Below are 12,371 nucleotides of genomic sequence, written 5' to 3'. Positions count from 1 at the left end.
ACAGGCTAATACATAGGGTGATAGGGTAATAGGGGCTTAGTTCTTAATGAAATGGATACACTTAATTTCTTTGCTCCTAATGACTCCTTGTAAAGACAATGGATGAATGAAGGGATGGTTGGATGGTTGTGTGGCTTCATACCTGCAATCCAGTCTACGGCGAGGCCCTGGATGCCTCTTCTTCCAACACCCGAGGTAATGACACTCCTGTAACCCCCTCCATCTGTTTTGCCCTGGAAGATGCCCCTGTATGAGGTGGAAGTGGCGTTGTCAGTCCAGTACATAAAGCCAGATTCGATATGGAGGTCCAGCTTGCCTTTCATGGAGTAGGAAGCTGTAAAAGAGAAGAGAGCTACTTGTAGTAACTGATAATTTGGTATTGAAGGCTGTAAAATATGTAAAACAGATCAAACAACATGAAGTAGAAAATTATGAAGCCAACATACGTCCACCAACAGGCACCATAGCCTCAGAGTGATCTGAGCTGTTTATGTGGAATCCACGAATGTGCTTTTGGGTGGAAACGATGGCGAAGGATTCATACTGTTCACAGCGGGAGCCATCTTGAGAGGGGAAAAAGCCAGATGTGCAGGCACAGGTCTTTTGATTGTCTGGTTTGGGCAGACAGATGTGGGGACAGCCCCCATTGTTGGTACTGCAGGCATTAGTGGTCCCTGCAGAGTCTGAGGTGGGGCAGAGAGAGAGTGGTGGAGGTGAGCATTACTGGGTGATATGAGACCATATTACTATAATGCAAGTGGACAACTGAACAGCACTTAAACATTTATATTATCTATCTATTTATGTATCTATTTAGAGTCTGCATGTGTAAAAAAATTTGATTTGTAATTATGCATTATTGTGCACAGCTGCAAGTCTTAGAGGATTTAAAGGTATTAATTTAAATTAACTTCTTCATCTTATCAACTTGTTTTTTCTTATCAGTAAATAAATAAATAATCAATTTTTGAGAAAAGCTATGAGGACTGGTATGAGAATGGTTAAAACCCTTATCAATGCAAGCTACACTCAAAAGATGAAATACAAGTGGTGCTTTATCCTGCTGTGTGCTGTCCTTGAAGAGGACACTGAGCTCCTACTCGCTCACTCACTGGCAATAATTACCTGTTGAATAATGAACAGTCTGAATGAAAACACCAAAAAGCTCAAAAACAGATGCCCCTGCATTAAATTAAACCAGTGAATCCACCTACTGTCTCTGGCGTGCACTTTGAGAGCACGCAGGCCAGACATGCCACTCCTCATCACCACCATATTGGCACCGGTGTCCTTGTCCACCCTCTCAATGACCTCATAGTCCAAGTCGGTGTAGTAGAGGTGGTTCTGGTAAATCGTCAGCCCCCATGGATGGGACAGACCACTGACCACTGTCACCCGGCTTACTCCGTCCATGGTGCCACTTTCAATCTGGGCAAAAAGGGCAAAGAGGAAGAGGTTGCTGAAAGCAGCTGAATCAGGATCATGATAAATATGAAACTAGAGGTGCCATAACAACAAGTAGAACATGAAAAAAAGTTTGGTTTGACGCATCAGATGATTCGGTTGGATATTGCTTTTTATGGAGTGTGACAGTTTGGTAAAACTATAGCAGAAAAAGAAAAGGAGAATAAATTTCACTCAACATCCATACAATAAAATAAAGCAAGCACAAAAATGACCAGTATCTGAGTTTGGACCATGTATACGCTACATACCACTCCTGTGCCCGCCACACCCCAGTACAGTTTCCTGGCAGTGATGTCAGCAGTGATGAATCCTATGTTCCCCATGTTGTTAGCCGTGTAGAGGTTCCTGAGGTTACCTCCATCCATGTCAGCACTCGCAACCTTTGGAGGAACGCCATTGTCCGACCCCTTGTCTGTCCAAAACAGTTTCCTGTGGAGGGAGAGTGTGAAAATTGCAAAATAGATGAGTGACTTCCCGGTCAGTTGGTTGTGTCTTTCCAGCCACAGCAAGTATGTATGAATTTACAAATATTGTTCATCAGAAACACATAAGTAAGCATTAGAAAGTAATGCTTCATGATTTTCATTTGTCCATGCTACTGAATTCAAATAAGACAACAAATACTCCATAGGTTTCTTTTCTCAGTGAGCTTTACCCTCGAGCTGGATCCAGAGCTATTCCAATGGGTTCTCCTACTCCCTCTGGTTTACCGGTGGAGGTGATGAGGGTCTTTCTGTAGTGCTGGTTTCCATCCACACGGATAACCTAAGATAATTGTTAAGTTTTGTTTATTTACATGGGCAAAAAGAGAAATTACCATATAAATATATATTAAAAAAATTTGTCTGTTTTTGTCTCAAAAGGTGTTTACCTCAATGGCTTTGACAGTGGGATTGGTGTAATACATTATTCGGCTTATCCAATCAAAAGCCAGCCCAGACGGTGAGCCCATGAAAGCAGCTGGAGCAAACTCAGACCTGTTGGTACCGCTGGTTTTCACTTGCCATATAGAACCCTGATGTCAGAGCAAAATCACAAAGCATACATCAAAACAAGTCTTGCAGAAACTGTAGGCTCTCAAGTAAAGTATAAAAAAGAAAAAAAAAGAGAAGAAAGAAATATGCACAAGCACAAACCAGTAACTAACCATAAATTTCCATTACATGTAGTGGAAATATTCATCTTAAGCAAAACATTCTGCAAAGTCAGACCCTTTTCTTCTACTTCTATGCTATTAAAGTAACACACACTCAGTTGCCTGTAATAACACATTTTAATCTAAATTCATCCTTGTATCACAGTAAATTTATTATATGTAATAAAACATTTATCAAATATTCAATTTAAGTCCCCAACTCACAGTGCTCTGCACCCAATAGACCAACTGCTCCTGGTCATCAAAGTCGATGTCCCGGCCCTGGCTGATGCCCGACACAGGGGCCATTGCATTGTTGGAAGGGTCAGCAGGGTCCAGGGGAATGCCAAATATCACTGAATCTCTCACCACCATCAAGAAGGGGGCGTCATCTACAACAGAACGGGAGAGCACATGATGATGGGAACACAGCACTCACACAAAGTGATGCACAGTATTATACCTCAACAGAAACACTACAAATGGAATATCAGTCAAAACTAGAAAATTAATGTTCATCCACATAGTTTAGCTATGTGGATGCACCTACCTTTGATACAGGTGCGTTTATCAGCATCCAGCTTCCAGCCAGACTGACAGTGGCAGGTGTAGTACCTGGGTCTGAGGCCTGAGAGCAGGCACAGCTGACTGCACAGGTGTTCTCTGCACGGGTTGATGGCTAAATACAAAAACACAATGTCACCCCTGTGATACTATTTTAACATACGATCCTATTCCATTTGTCATACATAACAGCCTTCTACCTGCACCGGACCAACACACAACATTTTAAAAACACTTAAGAAAACTACAAGTGTGCAGGTTTTGCTGACTTGCTATTTTATTGGAAATTACCTGTGGGTTGTTTGATGGGATGGTCCATAGCGATGCCCATGGGTTGGTAGACACTGCTCATCAGAATGGTGACGTTGCCACCGTGAAACTTGTTGGTGCTCATCACCTTGCTGGTGTAGCGCTCCGACCAGTAGACGGTGTCCTCGAAGATGGTCATGCCATGAGGGTGCTGGAGAACCTGGAGTGAGGTGGGCATGTTTTATTCTGAGCTCAAGGTCTTCTTTTCCGCACCGCCCTGATTTACAGTATGTTGATACATTTATAACCATTCACTAGTGGAACCTCACCAGGTTTTATAGTATAGACCCAAAACATCCATTATATTGTCTGATGTAAAAAATTACTTTGACAACAGGTCAAAAGTCCTTTGCTGAAACAAATTGTCAAACAAAATTAGTGAGTGACTTTTCTTTCTATCTATTCTTTCATTTTGATTCACGTTTTCTCACCTATTGTTTTTTCTTAAATAACATGGTCAAACTAAACCTACCATGTCACTTGCCATGACCTGACGGCGGTTTTTGCCATCATAGTCACAGTAGTCGATATATTTGAGGTAGGCGTCAGCAAAATAGACCCTGCGAGTGGTGTAGTCCAGGGCCAGGCCATTGGGCCAGTAGAGCTTAGTGCTAACAATGACTCGTCTCATGGCTCCATCCATGTCGGCCCGCTCGATCCTGGGATTCTGGCCCCAGTCTGACCAGAACATCAGGTTGGTGCTGGGAGGAAGGAGAGTTTATTATGTTTTGCAACTGGATGTACAAGGGCTCAAAGTTGTTTAAAGACATTGTTTTATAAAGAAAAATGGAGGTAAACATAATGCAAAATTAAAAAAAAAAAAGTCTTACTAGTTACGAGGGTCCAGAACCAGTCCGCGTGGGCTGGTAACGTTCTTAGTGAGGAGGACCTTGCGGAAGCGACCATCTAGAGTAGACACCTCAATGTTCTCCATGACAGAGTCGGTCCAGTAAAGGTTCCGCCCCACCCAGTCCACAGCTATGCTCTCTGGTACCATCAGACCAGTAGAGAAGACCTAGAATAACAGAGACATTACAAACATATTACGAAAATATTGCACAGTTTTGGTTTGATGCATCTGTATGATCATTTGTCTCACTTCTCGTCTGTCGGTGCCATTCTGGAGGGAGCTCCATATCTTCTTCTGCGAGGCATCGGCCCAGTAGATTCTGGAAGTCAGGCGATCAAAGTCCACAGTCACGATACTTGAACCGCTGATCACTGGACGTATCTGGGGCGGTCTCATCTTGATCCGGTTGGCGATGATCTGGCTACGCTTGGCAACCAGAAGTATAGCTGCTCCTGGGTCTAAGAGCAGAAGAATATATTGTTTCATGCTAACTTATCTAACCTTTTCTGCTTTGTCTGCATGTAGTGTGTAACTTTGTTAGTACCTTATTGTGTTATCCCTCACTTTAAGCTCCTGTGTACACTGCACTTTAAGGCTTTTTTCAACCAAGCGATTAATTTACATAATTACAATCTCAAAGCAAAAAAATGAGCATGCGTCTATAAATAAACACTGAGAATATTACTGAAAACACGATTTTCTCTTGGTATTACAACAATTCAGCATTGTTTAATTGCAGCTTTATTTGTAATGTGATACTTGTTGCTTACTTGCAGCTTTGCAGGTGCGTCCATCAACCTGTAGGACGTATCCATCCGAGCAGTAGCACCTGAAGCTTCCTCTCTCATTGTAGCACTCCTGGCTGCAGAAACTGGGGATCAGACACTCATTGATGTCCTCACAGGTCTTGGAGTCGTTGAGCTGAAATCCTGGTGGACATGTGCACTGAGCCCCAAAAGGTCCTTGGACACAGCCATGACTGCAGCCCCCATTGTTCAGTTCACAGTCATCTTGGTCTTAATGAAATAATATATCAGTAAGTTAGCAGTGAGTATTTATGAGGCATGGGACTGAATTTATTATTGATCAATTTTGCTTTGATTCTGATTTTATTTACACATTTACTCACAATGGGGGGGGGGGGGGGGGGGGGGGGGGGGGGGGGGCACATTTGTAAAATGTGTGAAAATGTGTTAAGACTCAAATTTAAGGCCTTGATTCTTGGCAACAAAAATTTTATCTTAATTAACAGTTTAATTTCTTTATTCAGTGTAATAAATGGATTTTATTTCAAATATTCTAATGTGAAAGAACATTAACAAATAGCTGTTCCAAATACCCTACAGCAATGGACAGATTCTGAAAGAAGAGGCTACTGAGCACAGACATGTAAAAGGCCCCCTCGTCCTCTTAAACAGCAGCAGGACACAAAGACAGAGAAGCAGAAAGACAACTAAAGATGGAATCACATTGGTTGAAGTTTTTTTGGTGTTTGTTTTGCATTTGGTTATTTGTCTCCTTGTACTCATTTTGCATCTCTTTTCAGTTGTTTTATGTTCCATTTTGGATCATGTTTTACTTCTCTCTGTCGTTGTTTCATGTCTATATGTGGTGGTTTGTGTCTCTTTGTGGACTTGAAAACAAGAAATGTTAGAAATTCACTTCATACAGAGGCTCCGGGTCCAAGCCTGCTATCTATCACGTTCTGACTGAGCGGTAGGGTGGGTTGGCCACTCAGATTTCAGTTGTCGCTTGTCTTTTAGTCCTACCCCTTCACTGAGTTTCCAATTTATAGGTACTGAAGCTAAAACTAATTCAGTTTAACACAATAGTCCAAGAATCAATTCTACCTTCATGAAGTTTATAATGTCGTTGTTGTTAACTGTTTTAGAGAAGTGTTGATCCAAGTTAATGGTTTTAAAGGGTGCAGTTTGTGGTGTCGCTGAACAGCTGTATTGCACTTTACTGACAGGTGTTTCACTTATTTTGTCTAGCCCTTTTATATCATTGAGGGCAGACTAAGTACCAGACACACATAGTATAATGGAAGAGGTGATATTTCTAAAACTCACTGCAGATTGGTGACTCATCTGCTCCATTGGGGCAGTCCCTCTGGCCGTTGCACACCTTGTCCAGGTCGATGCACACCTGGTCAGTGGGGCACTGCCACTGTCCAGATGGACAAGTAAATGGAGGGGTGGGGCAGTTCTGTTCATCACTCATGTCCCGGCAGTCGTTGTCACCATCACATAACCAGCTTGTTGGGATGCACATCTTGTTGGCACACTGGAAGTAGTTGGGTCTGCAGGTGGCAGGAGGGCAGGAGTTGTGCTCATCAGACCCATCCTCACAGTCTGGATGGCCGTCACACTCCCACTCGTCTGGTATGCAGAAACCATCGGTCTGGCACTGGAATTCGTCATCGTGGCAGAGGCCTGGACCTCGAGTGGCTGTAGGGGCAACACATATTTAAACATGACTAGACTGCAGTGGCTTAGCTTAGTAGCTCACCGACAGAAAACTGAAACACTGGGCACTGAGATAGAGGTGTAATATGTATGAATTAGCATTGTCATTGACATATTTGTCACAAGGCCAACAATAAAATGAAAATAAAATGTATTATTATTAATAAACCTGACAGACAGAAGTGGGGCAATCAATCCAATTACATTGCTAATTAACACTATTCGCATAATTAATTTTTTAACATCTCGCTTATGTCAGTGTTGCCAGCTTACGACAGTCTCGTTCGTCAGAATGATCCCTGCAGTCAAACACTCCATCACACTGATATCTTGAACTGACACACTGGTCCCCGCTGGCGCAGGCAAACTCATAGGAGGAACAGGAAAACTCTTAAAGTGAAGAAGAAAAATAAGCATAGACATCTTATTTCATAACCCCAAAATGAATGTATTTGGCTCAGTAAGGAGGTGTTCTGTACAGTAAACAGTAAAGTGACAGTAATTCCCACCACAGTTCTTCTCATCAGATCCATCCAGGCAGTCCTGGTCTCCATCACAGACGTAGGAGTTGTGGATACAGCGGTGGTCGGGACACAGGAAGTAGGCAGGGGGGCATGTGGTGATGGTTGAATCTGACAGATAGGGCAGTTTTTTCCAGTACGTTTATAAGATAATATCTGTATGTGCAGCATTACATGAAGTACAATCAGATCATAGACTGACAGCCCCAAACTTACTGCAGTTGTGTTCGTCAGAGCCGTCACCACAGTCATTGTCACCGTCACACAGCCATGTTTTAGAAATACACCTGTTGTTATCGCAGGTAAAGTAGGTAGCTGCACAGGTGGTAGGAACACGAGTGGGGCAGTTCATTTCATCAGAACCGTCGCCGCAGTCGTCCATGCCATCACAGCGCCAGCTGGACAGGATGCAGTGCTTGTTGCTGCAGGTGAACGCCCATGGCGAGCAGGTTGCTCCTGGTAGAGACATATGAGGCAGGCAGTTGGATTAAAACAATTGTTTGCTAAATTATTTCCTTCCATTACTCCACAAATACACACATACTTTATACATTTACCTGTATCTGTGCAGTTGGCCTCATCTGTCTTATCTATGCAATCAAAAATCCCATCACAGCGGTAGGAGTTGGGCCTACAACGTCCTTCATCACACTCAAAGGCGTTGTCACCACAGATGTTGTCAGGTGGGATAACAGAATCATCCTTGACGCAGTCCCTCTGATTGGCCTGAAGTTTCATGCCATACGGACAGCCACACACTCGACTGTAGGAGGGAGTCGGGAAACAGAAGTGGCTGCACTGCCCGTTGGGCACCATATTGCACCGGCTGGTGAAGGCTGTTGGGAGGATGATGAAGAGGCAGACAGTGGGTTTAGAGATTATCATCTCTGGCTGAGTCATTGCTCAACTATCGCCCTGGCCCTGCAGTCGGTGTTTATTCTGATTTGAGAACACAATATGGATATCATTCTCTTCTAGTCTGCTGAAAGTCAAATCCCATTGGTCCCGTACATATACACAGTTATCCAAATTGCCTTTACTTACTTCTCTACATCAGTCACTGTAGGACTGGAGTGTTCAACATTTTGCAGACTCTATTTGCTTCCTCTGTGTGAACTTACTGCTGTGAAGATCAGCTGTGTAGGCCTTAACGTTCATGATGCCGGTGACTCCTTGTCTGATCATAATGTTTCCTCCTCCATCCCTCTTTCTCATCTCGAATATTCCTCTGGTCCGTGTATCGGACACATACAGGTAGTCTACATGACAAAAATAGAGAGTTATGGTTAAGGTAGTATAAACGAATCCACAATGTGCACATGAATGTATAATAATTACTATAAAGTCATTTTAAACCTGAAAAATTTTGACTACATAAACAGAGGGCAGTAGAATTGAAATTTTCCCAAAGAAAGGTTGTACTCAGAATTAATTAAGTAACTTTTACTAGTCGGTACAGGAATAAAGGCACTATGCATGAATTTCCATGTGGTAGAAAGGAAAGTTTATAGATGGGATATAATGATATCGTGGCACTAGATTAATTTAGTAACCCTCTGTTCACCACTGTTTTTGTCTGAATGCAAATATTCTCTCAAATAAGAAAGTTCAGTTCTGTTTTACAAGTTTATTGCATGAAAGCTGCAGATAAACCTGAATTATATATCGTATATAAATTGAAAATTGTGCATGCGTGAATTGTGCACTTCAATAAGTGGGAGTCATGATGGAAAGCTAAGAAACCCACCTGAATAAATGGTCAAAGAGTAGGGCTGAGTGATCTGGCCGATGTTGGTAAATGTCTCTCTGTCAAGGCCTTCAATGCCGATGTGACCAATCTGGTCCAAGAGGGAATCCACCCAGTACAGCCTGTCCATCCTGTCAGAGGCCCATCACAAGCAATTCATTGGTGAATATGAAGGGATAAAACATTCTCATATTTTATCCCTTGAATTGTTCGCAGAAATCCATTAATAATGCTGCAGCTCATCACTATGCTTACATATAGTCCACAGAGAGCCCATATGGCCATCCCAGTGTTGTGTTGACCAGAGGAACAGCATTGCTGCCATCAGTGAAGCCTCTCATGATGACCGCTGGACGGTACCAGTCAGACCAGAACAAGTAGCTGTCGACATTTGATTAGAAACACGAGAGAACAGATGTGTTTATTGTCAGTCCACATCAAATATAATGGAATCACTTTTAATCTTGATGTCATTTAATGGATTATAAAATCATCATGAAGCCTGAATATATTCAACTGTGCATTCAACTGACATTAAATAATTACCTTTTCAGTATTTTTCAGTGACATAGTAGAGAACAAGCGATTTAAATAAACAGAGCAATTTCAATAATTTCAATAATTATTGAACTGGAGTAAAGAAAAAAAAGAGGTTTTCCAGCTAATCATAAAAATACTATTCATGTAGAAAGGTATGTCTGCACTTACATTAATACACTGTGATATTTAAGTTCAAAGGTTGTACGCCAGTGACTGTGCTGTAACATGTAATTCATTCGCTGTCCCAGTTACACTCTAGTATAAACATCCTTGATACATGTGAGCACTCACCCGGCACTAGGATGCACTGCAATTCCCTTTGGGTTTCTCAGTCCAGTCACAATGTCTCGTCTGGATTTGTCTGTGACTCTGAAGGCCGCCACCAACCTGTACGTGCTTGTGGTCCAAAACAACACCTTGGAGGTCCAGTCGTAAGCCATGGCATCAATTGTCCCCACTCTGTAGCCTGTCAAAATCTGCTGGACTGAGAGCACATAAAGGAACTCAATATAGTGAGGTGTGACACAAAGCAGTTTGAACAGAGTTTTGAAAAGACAAAACGTAAGGGTATTATATCCTATGTGTAACAAATTCAGGTAAGAAATCATTTTGTACAACAGGAGCCATTTTTTTCAGTATTTGTGCTTCATTACACAAATGTAATTAAAAAAAAACTCACCGGTGCCGTTGAGGTTTGACTTGTAGACAAGGCCTCTGGACCTGTCGTTGTAGAAAATGGCCTCTTCGTTGCCGTCAAACTCAACAGCAGAGCCAGAGAAGGAAGTTCCAAGCCCTGTGAGGGGCAGGGTGATGTCCTCCTGGAGGGACAAGTTCAGTGGGATTCCCCGTACCCCAAGAGAGGTGGCCATCAACAAGAAGTCCTTCACCTCTGTTCAAAGAGTGAGTGGCCGTGGTTACTCACGGGTAATGAGACTCCCTAAGCAATGTAATCATAAATTCCTGCATGTTCGTTGTAAGTAAGTGGTTAAGAAGGAAATATATGTTATGATAATGCATATTATAGCTTAAATATAATGCAAATTTACATTATTTATTTGAAAATGTTTTGTTAAAAACTACTTATGCATAACTTAATTTGTAGGTTAAATTGTCTACACAACACCAGATATCATTGTTTAACCTTGATTAGGAAACAGTTTAAAATCTTAAATGAAATACAATAAAATAGTAATTTATATAATGTGGAAAAAATATTATAAATTTGATTGTTTGATTGAATTGTCAGAGTATTCAGAAACAGAACACGTAAAATATAATTTTAGTAACATCTCAGATGTAAAAATCAGGTCATTTCAGCCAATCAGGTCAAATGAAACTCACTAAAGCAGGTCTGGCGGTCAGGCTGCAGGTCGTAACCATGGCGACACTTGCAGCGGAAGCCCAGACCGTCATTGTCGGTGCGGTGACTCAAGACACAAATGTGCTGACAGCCACCGTTGTGTCTGCCACAAGGGTTCATCACTGTAAGACAGAATCAGCTCAGTGTAGTATTACTTTGTACACATTATGAATGAGACATCTTGGAGTGTTAAACAAAAAGACACTTTTTTACAATGGAGGATGGTTAGAGGCGCACTTCCTTACCGACAGGTTGCATGACAGCATGTGAGACTACAACATGGCCCGGTCTCTTTGCGGTACGATAGAGGAGTGCTGGGTTGCTGCCGTTGAACCGGTTTGCTCTCACTAGACCCATCTTGGTCCAGTCAGTGAAGAATACATGATTTTCAAACACAGCAATTCCAAAGGGATGCGGAGCTTGGGTTCCACCATTCAGGACTATTTTCCTGGGAAAGAGTGACACCACAGAATGGCCATCAAAGAGAGCACGACGTGGATGCATCAGTGTTTCCTTCAAGGGAGAAATCTTCAGTGACTGACAACATTTTCAGTGCAACCTTTACCTGTCCAAACCATTGTAGGTGACAGTCTCCACAGTGTCAAAGTGGCTGTCAGACCAGTAGACCCTCTGATTGACAATATCAAGGGTAATTCCTGTTGGAGTGCCGAGTCTGTTCCTCACCAGCTCGAAGCGATTACTGCCGTCCATGAAGGCACGTTCGAGCTTCATTTTCTCACTGGAAATGCCCATGTCTGTGAAGAACATATAGCTGCAAACAAACAAACAAATTAGACCTGAATGGATGCTTTACAGTACAAGCTAAATGATGTGAAGTGGAGGTCAGACCTCTTGAAATAACAGAATAATAGAGTTCTTTAACAGGACTAATTTAAAACCTTGTAAAGTTGCCTCTGATTTATTTTGTATTTGATCATAAATTGGCTTTAGCTGATGGCAACATGTAAACATCACCCTGCACTAATGACTTAGAAGTTGAAAATACCAAGAAAAGAATACTAATATTAATTCCACTACTAATACTTACATAAATGATATAAAATATTACATAGCATTAAAGTCAGATGTATTAACATGCAGCCCATGTAATGATGGCTTATACGATTTTCAACATGCGTGCCGTTCTCAGCAGCTTCAAAGACCAAAGCATTTAAACTCACCCCACTGTAGGGTCCAGGGCGAGGCCATGTGGTGTATGCAGGTTTTCGGCTACCAGTGTGACGCGATTCCCTCCATCGAAGTCGCACATGTCAATGCGCTCCACGATAGCTTCTAACACATAGAGTTTGAAGTTGATCCAGTCCACAGCGAGGTTCTGGACACTTTGGACTGCAGCAGTCAGAACCTCCTTAATGTTGCCCCCATTATAGTTGGCAGAATATACCTGGG

At 42.2% G+C, this 12,371-nt stretch overlaps 1 protein-coding gene across 2 annotated transcripts in view; it reads right to left on the bottom strand.

Moving 5' to 3' along the window:
- Positions 1 to 12,371, bottom strand: part of lrp2b (low density lipoprotein receptor-related protein 2b) — a 39,395-nt gene that overhangs the window by 21,176 nt on the left and 5,848 nt on the right. For both annotated transcript variants that reach the window (XM_071463138.1, XM_071463137.1), the window contains exons 12-38: positions 12,143 to 12,366; positions 11,527 to 11,733; positions 11,207 to 11,409; positions 10,943 to 11,083; positions 10,281 to 10,490; positions 9,893 to 10,085; positions 9,317 to 9,442; positions 9,062 to 9,192; positions 8,436 to 8,573; positions 7,872 to 8,150; positions 7,531 to 7,770; positions 7,303 to 7,425; positions 7,067 to 7,183; positions 6,398 to 6,775; positions 5,096 to 5,341; positions 4,575 to 4,783; positions 4,306 to 4,490; positions 3,948 to 4,176; positions 3,458 to 3,635; positions 3,153 to 3,281; positions 2,828 to 2,994; positions 2,339 to 2,482; positions 2,123 to 2,232; positions 1,716 to 1,896; positions 1,215 to 1,428; positions 447 to 683; positions 143 to 334 (exon numbers count right to left, since the gene is read on the bottom strand). In XM_071463138.1, the coding sequence (XP_071319239.1) occupies positions 143 to 334; positions 447 to 683; positions 1,215 to 1,428; positions 1,716 to 1,896; positions 2,123 to 2,232; positions 2,339 to 2,482; positions 2,828 to 2,994; positions 3,153 to 3,281; positions 3,458 to 3,635; positions 3,948 to 4,176; positions 4,306 to 4,490; positions 4,575 to 4,783; positions 5,096 to 5,341; positions 6,398 to 6,775; positions 7,067 to 7,183; positions 7,303 to 7,425; positions 7,531 to 7,770; positions 7,872 to 8,150; positions 8,436 to 8,573; positions 9,062 to 9,192; positions 9,317 to 9,442; positions 9,893 to 10,085; positions 10,281 to 10,490; positions 10,943 to 11,083; positions 11,207 to 11,409; positions 11,527 to 11,733; positions 12,143 to 12,366 (5,131 nt within the window). The remainder of the gene's footprint in view (positions 1 to 142; positions 335 to 446; positions 684 to 1,214; positions 1,429 to 1,715; positions 1,897 to 2,122; positions 2,233 to 2,338; positions 2,483 to 2,827; positions 2,995 to 3,152; positions 3,282 to 3,457; positions 3,636 to 3,947; positions 4,177 to 4,305; positions 4,491 to 4,574; positions 4,784 to 5,095; positions 5,342 to 6,397; positions 6,776 to 7,066; positions 7,184 to 7,302; positions 7,426 to 7,530; positions 7,771 to 7,871; positions 8,151 to 8,435; positions 8,574 to 9,061; positions 9,193 to 9,316; positions 9,443 to 9,892; positions 10,086 to 10,280; positions 10,491 to 10,942; positions 11,084 to 11,206; positions 11,410 to 11,526; positions 11,734 to 12,142; positions 12,367 to 12,371) is intronic.

The sequence above is a fragment of the Trachinotus anak genome, unplaced genomic scaffold (genome assembly GCF_046630095.1).
Source record: "Trachinotus anak isolate AG129_WGS33_773 ecotype Australia unplaced genomic scaffold, CSIRO_AGI_Tana_v1 ptg000025l, whole genome shotgun sequence".
Classification (NCBI taxonomy): Eukaryota; Metazoa; Chordata; class Actinopteri; order Carangiformes; family Carangidae; genus Trachinotus; species Trachinotus anak.
Note: the sequence above shows the minus strand (reverse complement) of the source record. Positions and strands in the feature narration are given on the sequence as shown.